Source organism: Chiloscyllium plagiosum, chromosome 27 (assembly GCF_004010195.1).
Source record: "Chiloscyllium plagiosum isolate BGI_BamShark_2017 chromosome 27, ASM401019v2, whole genome shotgun sequence".
NCBI classification, from domain to species: Eukaryota; Metazoa; Chordata; class Chondrichthyes; order Orectolobiformes; family Hemiscylliidae; genus Chiloscyllium; species Chiloscyllium plagiosum.
The window spans coordinates 41,366,669-41,385,915 of NC_057736.1; the positions used below are offsets into that span (position 1 = coordinate 41,366,669).

At 40.7% G+C, this 19,247-nt stretch overlaps 1 protein-coding gene across 2 annotated transcripts in view; it reads right to left on the bottom strand.

Annotated features, from left to right (window-relative positions):
• inpp5b (inositol polyphosphate-5-phosphatase B) overlaps positions 1 to 19,247 on the bottom strand; it is a 168,335-nt gene that overhangs the window by 119,390 nt on the left and 29,698 nt on the right. Inside the window, exon 1 of one of the 2 annotated variants that reach the window (XM_043717903.1) lies at positions 2,319 to 2,532. The exons of the other annotated variant lie outside the window; for it this stretch is intronic. Within the exon in view, the coding sequence (XP_043573838.1) occupies positions 2,319 to 2,346 (28 nt within the window). The 5' untranslated portion in view covers positions 2,347 to 2,532. Of the gene's footprint in view, positions 1 to 2,318; positions 2,533 to 19,247 lie in introns of those variants that run through there. 2 annotated transcript variants of the gene reach the window in all.

Below are 19,247 nucleotides of genomic sequence, written 5' to 3' on the forward strand. Positions count from 1 at the left end.
GCAGTGGACAGCAAAGAAGGTTACCTCAAAGTGCAACAGGATCTTGACCAAATGGGCTAATGAGCTGAGAAGTGGCAGATGGTGTTTCATCAAGATAAATGTGAGGTGCTACATTTGAAAGGCAATTCAGGGCAGGACTTATACACTGAATGGTAAGGTCCAGGGGAGTGTTGCTGAACAAAGAGACCTTGGACTGCAGATTGATAGTTCCTTGAAAGTGGAGTCACGTTAGATAGAATAGTCAAGAAGATGTTTGCTATGCTCTCCTGTATTGGTCAGTGCAATGAGAAGAGGAGTTGGGAGATCATGTTGCACCCGTACAGGACATTGGTAAGGCCACTTATGAAATGTTGTGTGCAATTCTGTTCTCCCTGGTAAAAAAGAATGTTGTGAAACTTGAAAGCGTTCAGAAAAGATTTACAAGGATGTTGCTCGAGTTGGAAGGTTTGACCTTTAGGAAGAGGCTGAATAGGCTGGAACTATTTTCCCTAGAGTATCTGAGGCTGAGGGGTGGACTTCGAGATTTATAACATCATGACGGCCATGGATTGGTACAATTACAGCACTTAAAAGGCATCTGGATGGGTATATGAATAGGGTTTAGAAGGATATAGGCCAAGTACTGGCAAATGGGACTAAATTAGGTTGGGATAGCTGGTCAGCATGGACGAGTTGGACCGAAGGGTGTTTCTGACTCTAAATCTACAACTTTCCTTGTATTTGCACATTACCAATCATATCAAATTCTAAGGTTCATGAGAGAAGCACTATAAAATAAATCCAAATTAATTCAAGCAGTTTTTCTTGAATTTCGTGAACCACTGGATACCAGACAACATCTATTGTTGATATGTTTCACCAACATATTTCCCTCAGTCTGTATGATAGAGATCACAACCCAGATCTTAGAATGCTGCATCAGCGGTAACTACTATCAACGTAGCTATACAAATGTAGACTACAAGAGCAGGTTAGAGGTTAGGAATCCCGTGACAATTAATTCAACTCTTTACTTCTCAAATCCCACACCACTATCCACAAAGTACATGTCAGGAGGATGATGGAAACTCATGACTTGCCTGGATGTTGAACTTCAAGAACTCTCAAGAAGTTTGATACTATCCAAGATAAAGCAGTCCACCTGGCTGGCATCCCATTCATCACCTTCACCCCCTCTGCCAGTACATGCAATGGCAACAATGTGTAAGATATACAAGGCTTCTTTAACAGCATCTTCCAAAACATAAACTTTACCACAAATAAATAGGCAGCAGAAGTTTGGGAACTTTCCAAGCCACACACCATCCTGACTTGGAACAATGTCATTCACTGTCAATGCATCAAAATTCTGAAACACCATTCAGCACCATGTAGACTGTGGAGGTTCAAAGATTACCAAAGGCAATTAGCGCTGGGCAACAAATGCTAGCTTACCAGCAGTATTTACATCCATCTTTTTAACATTTTTGAAAATGTGCCTGCAGACACATTCAATTTGCCTTTGAAGGCAGTAGTAGCAGATATTGTCAACTGTTCATGCATTATCATCTGTGAACTAGAATAAGTTACAAGTTATTTGACAATGCTGGGAAAGGAGGTATAGCTTAAAACTATTTATCCATACATGCACTATTTCCAGTACCCCAACTGTGATTAGGATATTGTTCCTTCCACAATTAAGTTTAACAGTAGTGTCCCCAAACTCTATCCAAAAATACAGATAAGCAACCAGCTGACCATGGTAAAACCTTGCGCTTTTATTATCCACTTAAGCAAGTATCACAACGAACAACACATTTATCGTTAAGCTGTGGAACATTAGAAGAGGTGGTGAACATTTAGCCCTTTTGCAATTCAACAAAAGATCATGATTATCTGTCACCTAATTCCATATACCGATTTTGTCCCAAATTCCTTAATACATGTGGTTAACAAAAATCAACCAATGACAGATTCAAAACGAACAAGTGATCATGCCTCAACTACTGTTTGTGGCAAATACAGTGTAAAGGGCACTGTGTATAACAGGAACACAATTGCTCAAGAATCTCTGAGTTACTGACAGTGCCTCTCATGTGTTAATTCAGTTCCCTCACAGTGGCCAACCACAAAGAGAAACATACTGGCTATATGTGACCAAAGACATTTGCTACAAATCAGCCCCAAAGCATCCACAAAAGCATCGAATTCAACTGCTAGTCTTATTGTTGATAGATCGGTGTACACTGGGTACATTCTCCAAATGATTGGTCCACATAATGCTACCTGTGCCACAAATAAACATGCTGCATTTCAAACTAGTTAATACCAATACTCACCACTGCCATTTCTGTGTTCCTTATACATTTGAGAGCCTTTCGGTCCAATTTAACAATTCTTAGCCAACAGAGTGGCTCCTTGTTTGGTTAGCTAGAGGCTCAGAAAAGAATGCACAGCTGGGTACAAGTTGAGAAAATCATCTGTGCTTAAATAAGCATGAGAAATATCACCAGTATGATACTATCACAGACGCCGTGAGAGCTGTGAAAATCTAACTGGCTGCAGCACGCAACTGCATAACTTAATTTCAGCAGAACTCTCTCCGGGGGGAGGGGAGAAGGAAGTGCAAACTTATTACAATCATAATTCAAGTTACTTCAGACCCTTGCTCTGAACAAGGAACTGAATTCAATATTCTAAACAAAAAATACACAAAAGAGATAAAGTATACTGTCCTAATCTTGGTCACTTTACATCTATGATTAATTTGAACTAAAATATGCAGAACAAACTTCTTCGATATTACATTTTAAAAAGAGCCAGTTTTTGTACTAGGTCTTGTTTAAACTGAACCAAGCTTTTGTGAGCTAATTTCTGGTGAATACACTTGGAAATTACAAATAATCCTGTTGACTATGACACTAAACAAGGAGCCCATTTGTGATGGGAACTGTTGGCAAGGTTTCCCAGTAGTTAACCGAGAGAAAGTTTGACCTATCTAATAGATGTTTAGAGGTTTATTCAATTATAACCTGGAAAGGGTGGATTAACACATGAGAAGTTGGACAGACAAGGCTTGCAACTGCTCGAGTTTGGAAGACTGAGAGGCAACTTGATTGAAATGTTTCAGATTCCAAAGGGTCTTGACAGGGTGGATGTGGAAAGGATGTTTCCTCTTGTGGAAGAATCAAACTCAGGGCTCACTGTTGACAAATAAGGAGTTGCCTATTTAAAGCAGTGATGAGGAGAATCTTTTTCTGACAAAGAATTGCAAAGTCTTTGGAGCTTTCTCCCTCAAAAGGCATTGGAAATATTTTTAGTATTGATCATTTTTAGCATATTTTCTTAATAAGGGGGTGAACGGTTACAAGGATTGGCAGGAACATGCAGTAATGATATCAACCCTGACCCTTCTGAATGGCAGACCAGGTTTGAGGGAGAGAGTGGCCTCCAACTGTTCCCAATTCACATGCCTGTACGTACTGGATTAGGCAAGCAGTATGACAAGTTTGAAAAGGGATCAGAAGAAGCAGTTATGAGATAGAAATGGATTTCATCAATATACATGTGGAAAAGAACACTGTATTTTTGGATATTGCCAAGAGGCAGAATGCAGATGAGATATGAGGAAGTCCAAGATAAATCCCTGGAGGGTCATAGCAGAAAGAGAAGTCAGTGTTGTTGATTATAGTAAAAATTTAACTTGTTTAATTTATGCCTTTGTAACACTAGACATGACTATTCCAATGTGCCACTGGCTATCCTGCAACATTCTACCATCTATAAACTAGTGCAAAGTTTTTCTGCCAGTGTCCTTGCTCCTGCCAAGTCCCATTCACCATTTATCCCTGTGTGCTTGACATACACTAACTTCTTGTCAAGCAATTCTTGGATTTTCAAATTCTCATCTTCAATTTCCAATTCATGCCTGGCCTGGCCCATCCTTACCGCTTGTTGTCTCCACCAAGTTAACAACGCTCCAAGATAGGTGCACACCTCTGATTCTGGCTGCTTGATCATCTTTGAAATTATTATTCCAATGACCACGCTGAAGGGTAAAAGGAAGTTCCTTCTTTAAGCCTCTCCACTTCTTAAGACCGTCATTCAAACCGAGCACACTGACGGATCTTTTTGCCAACTTCCCTAATATCGTCTTCTGCAGCTTCGTGACAAATTTTGCTTCATAACACTCCTGTAACGGGACTTGAGAGGTCTTATCCTATTATAAATGTTTTATAGATCCAAAGCTACTGTTCATTTCAAATATTTGTTTGAGAAGGCAATGTGCCACCTTGCAGATCTGGGCTATATGGGGGACTCCAACTCCACACAAATGGTTGACAATTAACATCTTAGCAAATGACTTCAATTATAACCACTGAGAAATTTCAACAACCAGGAAAACTTAACCAAGTCATGCACCAATTTACGGTGTAGGTTTGCTCGCTGAGCTGTAGGTTTGATATCCAGACGTTTCATTACCTGGCTAGGTAACATCATCAGTGGCAACCTCCAAGTGAAGCGAAGCTGTTGTCTCCTGCTTTCTATTTATATCTTTCTCCTGGATGGGGTTCCTGGGGTTTGTGATGATGTCATTTCCTGTTCATTTTCTGAGGGGTTGATAGATTGCATCTAGATCTATGTGTTTGTTTATGGCGCTGTGGTTGGAGTGCCAGGCCTCTAGGAATTCTCTGGCATACACCAATCTGCATTAAGATCAAAAAGCAAGCAAGAACAGAGCATACAGCTCAATGTTCAATTCTCAACTCGTGTTCAGTTACCCAATTCCAAGAATAGCAAAACTAAATACACCAATGCCTAAGATTTGAAATAAGATCAGAAAACATCAGCAAGTCAGGCAGTGAAGAAGGAAATATGAAAACAGAGTTAATATTTCAGGTCAATTCAATTCAGAATGCTACACTTGCTGCTCAACGTGTGGTCTCCTCTACAATGGGGATTGTCGAAAGGCTCTCAAACGCAGGCTGGGTGATCAATTTGACTAACACCTCAGTTTAGTCAATTAGTGCAGCATTATGACCCTGGGCTTCTGGTCACTTGCCATTTTAATTCTCCACTGAACTCATCTCTGCCCTCTACATCTCAATTGAAATATGAGGAAGAGATCCTCATCTTAGGATTGGCCATTTCATAGGGTCATACAGCATGGAAACAGAACCTGCGGTCTGACTAATCCACGTCAACCATGTTCTAAACCATAGTCCCACCTGCCAGCGCTTGACCCATATCCCTCCAAACCTTTCCTATTCATGAACTTATCCAAATGTCTTGTAAACATTGTAATTGTACCTGTGTCTGTCACTTCCTCTGGCACTTCATTCCACACATGAACCACTTTCTTTGTAAAACAGTTGTCCCTCATGTCATTTTGAAATATCTCACTTCTCACCTTAAAAATAAGCCCCTTTATTTTGAACTGCCCCATCTTAGGGAAAAGACTCTATCATTCACCTTATCGACACCCCTCAATATTTTGTAAACTTCTACACGGTTGCCCCTCAACCTCCCATGCTCCAGTGAATAAAGTCCCAGCCTATCCAGTCTATTTTTATATCTCAAACCCTCTACTCCTGGCAACATCCTGGTAAATCTTTTCTGAACGCACTCCAGTTTAATAATATCCTTCCTATAACAGGAAGACCAGAACCGCACATACTACTCCAGAAGAGACCTCACCAATGTCCAATATGACATCCTAACTCCTATACTCAAACATCTGAGAAATGAAGTCAAGTGTGCTAACCACCCTGTTGGCCTGTGATGCAAATTTTAACAAATTATGTACCTGGGCCCGCCCATTAATTGCTTAAGTCCAGTCCTTGTTTGCATAAACAAAATGCAATGACTTATATTTATACAAATTAAACTCCATCTGCCACTCCTCAGCCCATCAACCAAATTGATCAAGATCTCTTTGTACTCTTAGATGGCCTTCTTCACTGACCACACCATCAATTTTTGGTGTCAACAGCGAATTTACTAACCATACCTCCTATACAGTCATCCAAATCATTTATATAAATGACAAACAAAAGTAGCCCCAGTACCAATCCCTGTGGAACACTGCTGATTACAGGCCTTCAGCACCACCCTCTGTCTCCTCTGTTGTAGTACAAAGTATATTGATTACAAAAGTTTATAACTTACACACCCTTCAAATGATTGTTCTATACAGGAACAAACCAAGCTTTTTTTTTTATGTTCAAACAATTTTTTATAAATTGAAGGAACAATACAGAGCTCACTTCAATGTGTTTTATAGTGTTGAAGCCTAATCATTCTCTCTCCATGTCTCTCTCACATCAGTTCTCTTACATCATCCTAATGGGAGTTGTCGACATAGTCCAAAATATTAAACCCTCACAAACTCTAATGCTACAGAACCTAAATTAACCTTTAGACTTTGTTTTATACTTCTTACCTTTAAACAACAACAATTCTGTCCTTGCAGTTTTTAGATTTTAGATTACTTAGAGTGTGGAAACAGGCCCTTCGGCCCAACAAGTCCACACCGACCCGCCGAAGCGCAACCCACCCAGACCATTGCCCTACATTTACCCCTGCACCTAACACTATCGTGTAATTTAGCATGGCCAATCCACCTAACCTGCACATTTTTGGACTGTGGGAGGAAACCGGAGCACCCAGAGGAAACCCATGCAGACACGGGGAGAATGTGTATACTCCACACAGTCGCCTGAGGCGGGAATTGAACCTGGGTCTCTGGTGCTGTGAGGCAGCAGCACGAACCACTGTGCCACCGTGCCGCCCACTATCCCCATTATGGATGTTTCCCAGGTTATTAAGTTGCAGTCCCAATCAGAGACAGCCAAATGTTTGATCAGCCAGGACTGAGTACCTACTTTGACACTAAGGCAGTGACTACATTTGGAAAAGTATTTCATTGGCTATAAAGCACTATGAGATGTTATGAGATTGTGAAAAGCACTATATGAACTTGCTTTTAACACTGGAATATCAATTATTTGCCATTACAGGTGAGTACTTTTCTACATACAAATATCTTGATACTGTTTCTCAATTTGGTAACATAATTCATCATGCTGGGTCATGAAGGAATTTTTTTCTTCCCTTTTTCAGAAACAGCATCCTTAAATCCGACACTGGAAGAACTGCTTTTATTTACTTATTTCCTGATTATTTGCAACTTTTCCCCCTGATTTTATTCAATTTCAGCATTCAATATTTGAGTCCAAAGACTTCAAATCACAATTATTGCTAGTTTTTTTTTCAGATAGCAGTTGCTGCTAAGAGTATGCTCTCTGTCTGTTCTAGTATCAGTCCCTGAAAGGTCATGATTGAGAACAGTCTATGGTTATGCTTGGCAAGGTGCTGCAGTAGCTTGCTGTTGCCTTCTGCAGATGATTGACCATGCATCTCTCCTGCTCCTATCACCAGCTTATGTTGGGAAGAATTTACAAGTTAGTACTTCCCCTATTAGTCCATAAGACCATAGACATAGGAGCAGAAATTAGGCTATTTGGCCCATCAAGTCTGCCATTCAATCATGGCTGATAGATTTTGCAACCCATTTTCCTGCTTTCTCCGTGCAACCTTTGATTCCCTTGGCAATCAAAACTCGACGTACATCTATTTTAAATATACACAATGACTTGGCTTCAACAGCCTTCTGTGCTAATGAATTCCACAGATTCACCACTCTTTGGCTAAAGACATTTCTCCTTATCTCCATTCTAAAAAGGTCTTCCCTTTAATCTAAGGCTGATCCCTCAGGTCCTCATTTCTCCTGCCAATGGAAACATCTTCCCAACATCCACTCTGTCCAGACCATTCAATACTCTGAAAGTTTTAATCAGATCCCCCCTCATCCTTCTAAGCTCATTCAAGTATAGACCCAGAATCCTCGGAGAGGCTGAACAGGCTGGGGCTGTTTTCCCTGGAGCGTTGGAGGCTGAGGGGTGACCTTATAAAGATTTACAAAGTTATGAGGGGCATGGATAGGATAAATAGACAAAGTCTTTTCTCTGGGGTGGGGGAGTCCAGAACTAGAGGGCATAGGTTTAGGGTGAGAGGGGAAAGATATAAGAGACCTAAGGGGTAACTTTTTCACACAGAGGGTGGCACGTGTATGGAATGAGCTGCCAGAGGAAGTGGTGGAGGCTGGTACAATTGCAACATTTAAGAGGCATTTGGATGGGTTTATGAATAGGAAGGGTTTAGAGGGATATGGGCCGAGTGCTGGCAAGTGGGACTAGATTGGGTTGGGGTATCTGGTCGGCATGGACGGGTTGGACCGAAGGGTCTGTTTCCATGCTGTACATCTCTATAACTCTATGTTAAGCCTTTCATTCCTGGATCATTCTTATTAACATCCTCTGGATCCGCTCTAGGCCCAGTACATCCTTCCTGAGGTATGGGACCCAAAAATGTTTGCAGTAGTCCAAATGTGGTCTGACCAGAGCCTTATAATGCCTCAGAAGTACATCTCTAATTTTATATACTAGTCCTCTCGTGATGAATGACATCATTGTACTGCCTTCCTAACTAACAACTCAACCTGCAAGTTTACCTTAAGAGAAACCTGGACTAGAACTCCCAAGTCCTTTTGCTCTTCAGATTTCTGAATTTTCTCCCCATTTAGAAAATAGTCCATACCTCTAATCTTCCTACTAAAGTGCATGACCTCACACTTTCCCATGTTGTATTTCATCTACCACTTCTTTGCCCATTCTCCTAACCTGTCTAAATCTTTTTGCAGCCTCCCCACTTCCATGTTGTGAACACACCTTCCTTTACCATCAATTCCAGAGCTTTTGCCTCAGAGGCAGAGATGCTGCCCACTGCATATAAAGTTTTGATAAGTATTCAAATTTTGTCACAAACTGTTTCTCTTCCCATATTTTACTCGTCCCATTACTAGCCTCTTCAGACTTGCATCATTATCACCCCTTTTGTCATTTCACCAATTCTGCCTTTCATTCAATCACAGACCTTCCTTTTTGTTCTTTCCTCCCTCTATCCCAATTCTGTGTTTTTGTATTTGCCTAAAATCAGTTACATCTTTAACCTTCCAAAGATCTGACTAAAGACCATGTTATCTCGGATTCTCTCCCTCAAACCCACTGATTTGTTTAGAATACCTACCATTTTTTGTTTTTATTTCAGTCGAGAAATACTTATGCTACAACTATTGTGCATTTTAAGCAAATGTTTTCAAATGAATGCTCTTTGAGATATGGCTGCATTTAGAGCTACTAATATAAGTTATAATCAAATAAGGTCTGCTTCTGTCATTGCAAGAAACTACAAACATGCTCTCTGCACATGACCACTTTAATCCAAAAATGCATGGGCTTCACAAACAAGCCACCTTAAGACGACAAGAGCCCATCTGAAAGGTCGAACTGGATACAAAGGGCTTCTTTGATAAATGTTTAATTGCATTGCTTGTTCATACAAACTCAAGATCAACAGTTGAGCTAAATTTATGCCTATAATCCAACAATATGAATTGCCAAAATAGTCTTCAGAAATGTTTAGAAGGTCTAAAATCTCTAATCCTCAACACTCTGATTGCAGCTTGCTTTATTTTCTTGAATCCTCCATTCAACAGCCACTGTTAGGTCTTTAATATCATAATCATTTTAGGAGTGACTGTTCCCTTGTGAACTAAAATTTAGATAAATGTATCTCCATTCCAACAGCTTTCAGAACCAGAAATCTTTTCAGATTCACTAAACTGAACAAGTTAATCTATCTCACGAAACTCAGGATCAAGTCAAATATATCGAGACACTCTACACAATCGTACCACTCAGAATTGTACAACTTTAATCGCAATACATTTTCAGGAGCCGATAAGTAAGCAAGACATTTCAGACTGCACATAAAGCTGTTATATTATTTGCACTAATATATAAATAAAAATTCCCAAGTCAATCAAATATAAATAATGTTTTAAGCACCAGATGTTAACCAATAGTATTTTATAATTAGACAGACTGGATTCATAGTCATACAGTATGGAAACTGACTTGTTGTATTGACGGGTCTATGTCAACCATGAAACTAGCCCCACTTATTTCTCATAATTAACTAACATTTCTACATAGGAGGTACATTTAATTTTTTCAAATGCCCGCTTCAGGAATGTCAGTGGGTGTATTACTAAGTAATGATGATTAAGAAGCTTGTAGCTGTGATTTTCCAGTTTCTGCGCCAAGTGCAATGGCTTTCCTAGTTTGCTATGAGACACAAAATGTTTCGATACACAGACAGGAGTTGCAGCTTATTGCTATTCTCTAACTGACCTTGAGGATGGTTAATGAGTTGCCTGTTTGAATCATTGCACTTGTGATACACGTACAAAGCTTCTGGCATGTTCCAGCATGTTAACCCTTTGACAATGAAGCAACAGTGATAATAGTTCCAAATCAAAATAATGTGTAGCTTAAATAGTAACTTAAAGGTGGCAGTGTTACCATGAGTCTGCTGACCTCTTTCTAGATGACAGAGCTCACAGGTTTGTTAAGTGCTGTGACAAGAGAATTAGAGAGCTGTTACAGTGCAGCACGTTAAGGGTACTCACTGAAGTCGCATTCTACCTGTGGTGGAAGACTGAATGTTTGATTTGCAGATGACAATCTTGCAAATGATGGCCCTTTAAGAATAAACCTGCATACGGTTATGAGGTAATAGTGATCAGTTAATGCTCATTGCCACAGATATACAAGTGCTGTTTTTCACCAGTAGGGATAGTTGGTTAGGAAGGAGAGAGAACAGGCTGGTGTATAAGCTATGAGATGTAAATAAACATGGTAGGCGGCAAACAGGCAGACTACTCCCACTTCTTGCTTCAGTAACTGGATGAACAATAGTTCAACAATGGATAGATGCCAATCAAGCAAGGTGTTTGTCCTTGAAGGTACTGAACCATCCAAGCTATGAATCCATAACATACAATCTGACTAGGTGAAATTCTTATCTACTTTTAAACCCCTAAATACACACACACGCATTTGTTGTACTTCATCACTAACAGTTAAAATCAGTTTTCCATAACGAAGTTGCCAGCATCAGTGGTGAGTAAGAACAACTAACAGATAGTAGGCTGATTTTTAATGCTGTTTTCATAAATGAATTTTCTCCCCAGACCCTTGTTGAAGGTCGATTTTTGGTGAGCTGCCAGTCCTTCAGTGCTGACAAACCTTCAATGCTTGCCAAAGTGCCTTCCTGCATTCCTAATTTTAGGCAGCAGGCTACATGAACAAAATCCAATCCTCTTAAGCTCAATGTTCACAAGCACAGTTTTTTTAAACCATGATGATCAAGACCAAAGCAACAGGCTTAACTGTGGTATCCATGGGTGTCTCTAACTCAGAAACACAAACCAGAAATTGAAATTGGCATCATTTGCTCCAACTATAAATTAATGAGTTTCATTTGAGTCATGATGATATGGTGTTTTCTTGGAGTGCCGTGCCAGTTTCAACATTATAGTCAAGACACAAGCAAAGATTCCTAAAAAGAAAGGACCTCTATTCAAGTTGGTTAGAGCAATGAGGTTTGTGGGAGAGGCCATGGAAGATTTGAAATTAAAGATCAAAATGACAAAAATCAAGAAACAGCTTAACAGCAAGTCAATGCAGATTAGTGAGCACAGTAACAATAAATGACAACTTACAATTATATAATACAATGACACACTTGTAAAATACAAAAGCCCAGGGGCAAGGCCTCAGAAGTTAATGATGTAATCAAAGTATACCAAGTCTCCAATTTACCTGTCTGATGGAATGAGGTGAGTAAACAAGATTGACCTGGTTCGCATACTTAACAGGAATTACTGTTAATTACAAATAGATAAGTTACAGCCACAGGTAAATAAAACTATGAACCAGTGATACATAGTCTGAGTGGTTGAAATTCTAAACTTTTAAACCCTGCTCCCTCTTACACCCACCCACCCATATATACATTATATACACACACATTGGTGTTTTGAGTGGAGGAAAGAAACTGAGAAACACAATTCAATAGCATCAGTGCGCAGAGTTGAATGAACAATTCCATTTGTTTCTCAAGACCTTTTGCTCTTCAATCCCTATGTCTAGGGAGGAGGCACAATGAGACTGATACATTAATTACAAAGTCTCTTATTTACTGGTTAAAGGTAACTGCTTACATCATCTGGTGATGGAAAGTAACTGGCTTTCTTCAGGCTTTCAGTGCTTCCAGCTCAGACAGATAGAGATACAGAACTACTGCCTCTACTATAAACACTCAAGCTGTTCACCTGCCCAGAAGCGAATCAGGAGCTGTTGTCAGGTTGAAAACCTCCAGCATCCACACCGTTATATTTGCTCAAACCAAATCTGGTTGCAATTACCTAAGAGCAAGAGTAGGCTATTTATTCCCTCAACTTTGCCCCACTATTCAACAAGACCATGGCTGCTCTTCCCCAGTCCTCAACTTCTCTTTTGTCCTAGTTCAGCACAGCCCTCAAATCCTCAATATTTCAAATACCTATCTATCTTTGCGAGTTTTGAGAAGATTTGTAGCTCAGTTTGAGGTTCTGGATGTAGGTTTGCTCGCTAAGCTGGAAGGTTCTTTTTCAGATATTTTGTCACCATACTAGATAATGTCTTCAGTGAGCCTCCGGTTGAAATACTAGTGGTGTAGCCCACTTTCTATTTATATGGTTGGGATTCCTTGGGTTGGTGATGTAGTTTCCTGTGGTGATGTCATTTTCTGTTCTTTTTCTCAGGGGATGGTGAATGGGATCCAAGTCAATGTGTTTGTTGATAAGAGTTCCGGTTAAAATGCCATGTTTCTTGGAATTCTCATGCATGTCTCTGTTTGGCTTGTCCTAAGATGGATGAGTTGTCCCAGTCAAAATGGTGTCCTTCCTCATCTGCATGTAAATGATGAGAGTGGGTCATGTCGTTTTGTGGCTAGCTGATGTTCATGTATCCTGGTAGCTATTTTTCTGTCTGTTTTTCTAATGTAGCGTTTGTTATAGTTCTTGCAAGGTATTTTGTAAATGACACTAGTTTTGCTTGTTGTCTGTATATTCCCAAAAGCATGGCATTCCAACCGGAACTCTATCAACAAAATGCATTGACTTGGATCCCATTTACCATCCCCTGAGAAAAAGAACAGGAAATGACATCACCATAGGAAATGCCGTCACCACAGGAAATGACATCACCAACCCAAGGAAACCAACACAGAAATAGAAAACGGGCTACACCACCAGTGCTTCAACTGGAGGCTCATTGAAGATGTTATTTAGTATGGTAACGAAATGTCTGAAAACGAACCTTCAAGCTCAGCAAGCAAAACTACACCCAGAGCCTACCTATTTACACATTCTTTACCTAACTTCAGTGAACTAGCCTCCACAATTCTCGAGGGTAGAGAATTCCAGATAACAACCCCTTTGGAAAAGAAATTCCTTCTCATTTCAGTTTTAAATGAGTGTCCTCTTATTGCATAAATATGTCACCTAGTTCAACGTTCCTCCACAAGTGGAGACATCCACCCTGACAAACTCATTCATAATCTTGTGTGTTTTGTCAGCCAAATTATTCTCTGCACACACTATGGTACCTTGCTGTCTTACCTCAACTCTCCTACTGCAAGCAAAGCACCAGTATAAATACAACTCACAATAAGTTAATTGAGTCATAGAACCTTACAGACACACAGCATGGAAACAGACCTTTTGGTCCAACTCATCCATGCCGACCAGATATCCGAAATTAATATAGTCCCATTTGCTAGCACTTGGCCCATATCCCTCTAAACCCTTCCTATTTGTATACTCATCTGGATGCCTTTTAAATGTTGTAATTGTACCAGCCTCCACCACTCCCTCTGGCAGCTCTTTCTATACATGCACCACTCTCTGGGTGAAAAAGTTGTCCCTTAGGTCCCTTTTAAATCTTTCACTCTCACCCTAAACCTAGCCCTCTAGTTCTAGACTCTCCCACTCCAGGGAAAAAACATTGTCTATTTTACTTATTCATGCTCATCATTTTAAAAACCTCTATAAGGTCACCAGTCAACCTCTGTCGCTCCAGGGAAAACAGCCCCAGCCTGATCAGCTTCAGCCTATAGCTCATCCTGGCAACATCTTTGAAAATCTTTTCTGAACTCTTTCAGGTTTCACAACATCTTTCCGATAGGAGGGAGTCCAGAACTGCACACAATATTCTGTAAGTGGCTGAACCAATGTCCTCTACAGTTGCAACGTGACTTCCCAACTCCTGTACTCAGTGCTCTGACCAATAAAAGAAAGCATACCAAACGCCTTCTTCACTATCCTATCTACCGAATCTCTACAGTGCACAAAGAAGCCATTCAGCCACTGAGTCCACACTGACCCTCCAAACAGCATCCACCCATACCCAGCAACTCCCACCCTATCCCTACAACCTTGCATTTATGATGACTAGTCCACCTAGCCTGCACATCCCTAGACACGACAGGGCAATTTAGCATGGCCATCCACCTCACCTGCACATGGGGGACTGTGGGAGGAAACCAGAGTACCTGCTGAAACCTACACGGACATAGGGAGAACATGCAAACTCCACACAAACAGCCACCCAAGGCTGAAATTAAACCTGGGTCCCCTGGCACTGAGACGGAGTTCAAACTACTGAGCCACTATGCCACCCATCAACTTATTCCATTATCTTGTTTCCAAAAGTGCAGCAATTCATTCCACAATACTCAGTTAAAGAACAGCTCTTTCCCCTTATAATACAGAATCAAAAAGTAAAATTTAAAATGTATAGTCTTTATAATTTCAATTTAGAGGTCACAAAATGTCCCAAAGCACTTCACAATATTATCAAACAAAATGACAGGTTTTGATTAACAGGACTAAGTATGAGTTAAGACATAGAGAGCAGAGTTTTGGATTACCTCAGGTTTACAAAGGAAATAGAATGAGGAAGATCAGTCAAACGTGTGCTGGAATAATTAGGCAATGTAAGTATGAATGGGGGTTTCAACAACAAATAACCTGCAATAGGGCAGTTGGACAATCCATTTTGGAGGTCTAAATCGGTCTTAGTGATGTTGCAGATAGGAGGTCCGGAGCTCATTTCAAAATCAAATATGACACCAAGATTGTGATAGATTGGCTTAATCTCAAATTAACTGTCAACAAGAGGAGAGTCAGGAATCAAGGAATTGATTGGGAGAGGAGACTGAAAGTGTTAGCTTCGGTCTTCTCAATATTTGATCAGAGGAAATGTCAGCTCATCCAGTACTGCAGGTGAGGCAAGCAGCCTGATGGGTTAGCAACAAAGGAGGAGCCAATAAAACCAGTGTGGTAAAGGCTGGATATCATCAGCATACATGTAAAAGCAAACACTCTCTTGTGTGGGAGCAATAAGAGAAGCAATTGCAGGTGTTTCTTTGGCTTGGATCAGACAGCTGAGAAACAGAACCCGAGGATTTTATATCATCTGAAGGCCAGTCCTGATACAAGGTCACACAACAAATTGCAACGTCAATACGAATTCACACATTCCTGACTTTAATGACTCCATCACCAGCTGCCATGTCTTTAGCTACATAAGCCCTGAACTGTAGAATTCTCAACCTCACTACTGCTCTCTCTTTCTCTTAGCCTGAATTTGGGTCACTTCTCCTAATAGATCCTTGCATGAGTTGGTGCCTAACTTTATTTTATAAAATCCTTGAAGACATTTGAATTTTCACGATATTAAATGCAAATATAAATGATGTTGCAGTTGTTCTTCATGAAGAAACATTTCCCATGCTTTTTATTTCTGATGCTTAGGCCACAAAATAAATGTACTCATCGAATTCAACTTCACAATGAGACATGAATGCATTTGCGATTGGTAGTAAACTACCAGTTTGTGTGACTGATGCTAGCGCTCAGATATGTGAACTCAACTTAAACAAGAACAAGTTTAAAAACTATCTTACATGAAAACTGTTGTTGTACCAATTCTCTGAGCCTGGGTGGAAAAACTTATCAAAAAAAAAGAACTGCAGATGCTGGAAATCAGAAACAAAAACAGAAATTGCTGGACAAAATCCAAGCTGGTCTGGCAGCATCTGTGGAGAAAAAGCTGTGGAAAGAAAATCTTATTTTGGCTCTGTCTTCCTCACAGTATTACATTGTACCTATACCATTGAATGCATTTTTTTAAATGCCAGGAACACAATAATGTTTTAGATTTGACTATGGTACAGAAACACACAATGACACAGCACAGTCGGTGGCCATTTGTCTCATTACCACTGTGCCAGTTCTTGGAAAAAATATTATTCATTGCATTCCTATCCTCTTCACTCAGTGCTCACTAATTCTCTTCTCTCGAGCATTTATCCAATTCCGGCATGAATGTTACCATTTGTAATTTGTTTCCACCACTCTTTCACAGAGCACATTCATGATCACAACAACTTGCTTAGCAACAATTTAGCCCTCGCATCAACTATGGCTCTTTGCCAATTATCTATGCTCTCTGTTTACTAGTTATTCTACTAATAGAAACAATTTCTGCTTAATTATCCAATCAAAACACTTCAAGGTTCTGATTACACCTTATCTGTTCCAAGAAGCACATCACCAGCTCCTCGGGTTGTCCATGTAACTGAAATCTTTCAGCCCTGACACCATCCCATGGCTAGGTGACACTTTTGCTGGATTATTATTCCAAAAATCAATTATGTTCTGGGGACCCAGGTTCAAATTTCATCACAGGAGGTGGTGGAATCTGAATTAAATAAAAATACCTAGAATTAAGAATCTACTAATGACCATGAAAGCATTGCCAATTGTCAGAAAAACCCATCTGGCTCACTAATGTCCTACAGGGAAGGAAATCTGCCATCCTCACCTGGTGTGGTCTACTTGTGATTCCAGAACCACAGCAATGTGGTTGACTCTCAATTGCCCTCTGAAATGGCCAAGCAAACCATTTAGCTGTACCAATTACTACAAAGTCTCAAAGCAAATCAGAGCAGGACTTATACACTTAATGGTAAGGTCCTGGGAAGTGTTGCTGAACAAAGAGAACTTAGAGTGCAGGTTCATAGTTCCTTGAAAGTGGAATCGCAGGTAGATAGAGTGAAAAAGGCATTTGGTATGCTTTTCTTTATTGGTCAGAGCACTGAGTATAGGAGTTGGGAGGTTATGTCACAGCTGTACAGGACATTGGTTTGGCACTTATGCAATATTCTGTGCAATTCTGTTCTTCCTATCAGAAGGATGTTGTGAAACTTGAAAGGGTTCAGAAAAGATGTACAAGAATATTGCCAGGGTTGAAGGATTTGAGCTATTGGGAAAGGCTGAATAGGCTGGAACGTCAGAGGCCGAGGGGTGACCTTACAGAGGGTTATAAAATCATGAAGGGCATGGATAGGATAAATAGACAAGGTCTTTCCCTGGGGTGGGGGAGTCCAGAATTTGAGGACATAAATTTAGGGTGAGAGAGGAAAAATTTAAAAAGGAACCTAAGGGGCAACTTTTCCACGCAGTGGGTGATGTGTGTATGGAATGAGTTGCCAGAGGAATTGATGGAGGCTGGTACAATTACAACATTTAAAAGGCATCTGAATGGGTATAAAAATAGGAAGAGTTTAGAGGGATATGGGCTAAGTGCTGGCAAATGGGACTAAATTAGGTTAGGATATCTGATCGGCATGGACGAGTTAGACCCAAGGGTCTGTTTCCGTGCTGTACATCTCCATGACTCTAAATGAGAATCAGACGGATCACACAGGCAACGGAAAATACAACAGCAGAAGCAACCCTGTCGACCCTGCAAAGTACTCCCTTCTAACATCTGGATGCTAATGCCAACATTGGGACAGCTGTCTCACAGACTAGTCAAGCAACACAGTCACTCTCACAGAATCATACTTTACAAACAATGTCCCATATACCACTATTCACTAGATTTGTCCTATCATACCGACAGGATAGACTAAGTACAGCTGGTGACACAGTGGTCTATCGTCTGAAGAGAGGTGTCTTGCAAGTCCTCAACATTGACTCCGGATTCAATGAAATCTCATGGCTTCAGGTTAAATATGGGCAAAGAAACTTCCTGATTATTAGATACCACGCTCCCTTGGCTGATGAAAGTTGGAGGAAGCACTGAAGATGGCAAGTGCACAAAACATACTCTGGGGATTAGGGGATTTTAATGTCCACCACTAAAAATGGCAGCAGTACAACTGATCCAGCTGGTCAGATTCTAAAAAACATAGCTGCTAGACTGGGTCTGCAGCAGATGGTGAGGGGACCAACAAGAGGGAAAAAAACATATTCATTCTTACCAATTTTCAGCTGCAGTTGCATCTGTCTGGCAAGATTAGCCACCACACAGTCCTTGTGGAGACAAGGTCCCACTTTCACATTGAGAATAACTTCCATCGTATAGTATGGTACCATCACCATGCTAAATGGAACAAACTTCAAACAGACAAGCAACTCAAGACCAGGCACTGATTATGGCTGTGTGTCATTAACAGCAGTAGAGTTGTACTACAACACAATCTGGAAACTCATATCCTGACTTATCCAACACTCAACCATTACCATCAAGCCAAGGGAATAATCCTGGTTCAATAGAGAGTGCAGGAAGGCATGCTAGGAGCAGCACCAGGCAGAGCCAAAAATGAGGTGTCAACTTGGTCAAGTTGCCAACAAGATTATTCGTATGACAAACAGGACAAGCAGCAAGTGATAGCGTTAAGATCAGATCAAAATTCTGCAATTCAGCAACATCCAGTCCTGAAAAGTGGTGGAAAATGAAACGGCTCACTGGAGGAGGAGGCTCCACAAATATCATCATTTCCAATGATGGAAGAGCTCTTCTATTAAGAAGGCAAACGGTGTGTTAGTTTTTATTAGTAGAGGGATCAAGTTTCGGAACCATAAGGTCATGCTGCAGCTGTACAAAACTCTGGTGCAGCCGCACTTGGGAGTATTACATGCAGGTAAAAACAATGACTGCAGATGCTGGAAACCAGATTCTGGATTAGTGGTGCTGGAAGAGCACAGCAGTTCAGGCAGCATCCAAGGAGCTTCGAAATCGACGTTTCGAGCAAAAGCCCTTCATCAGTGAGCCTGGAGCGTGGAGAGATAAGCTAGAGGAGGGTGGGGGTGGGGAGAAAGTAGCATAGAATACAATAGGTGAGTGGGGGAGGGGATGAAGGTGATAGGTCAGGGAGGAGAGGGTGGAGTGGATAGGTGGAAAAGGAGA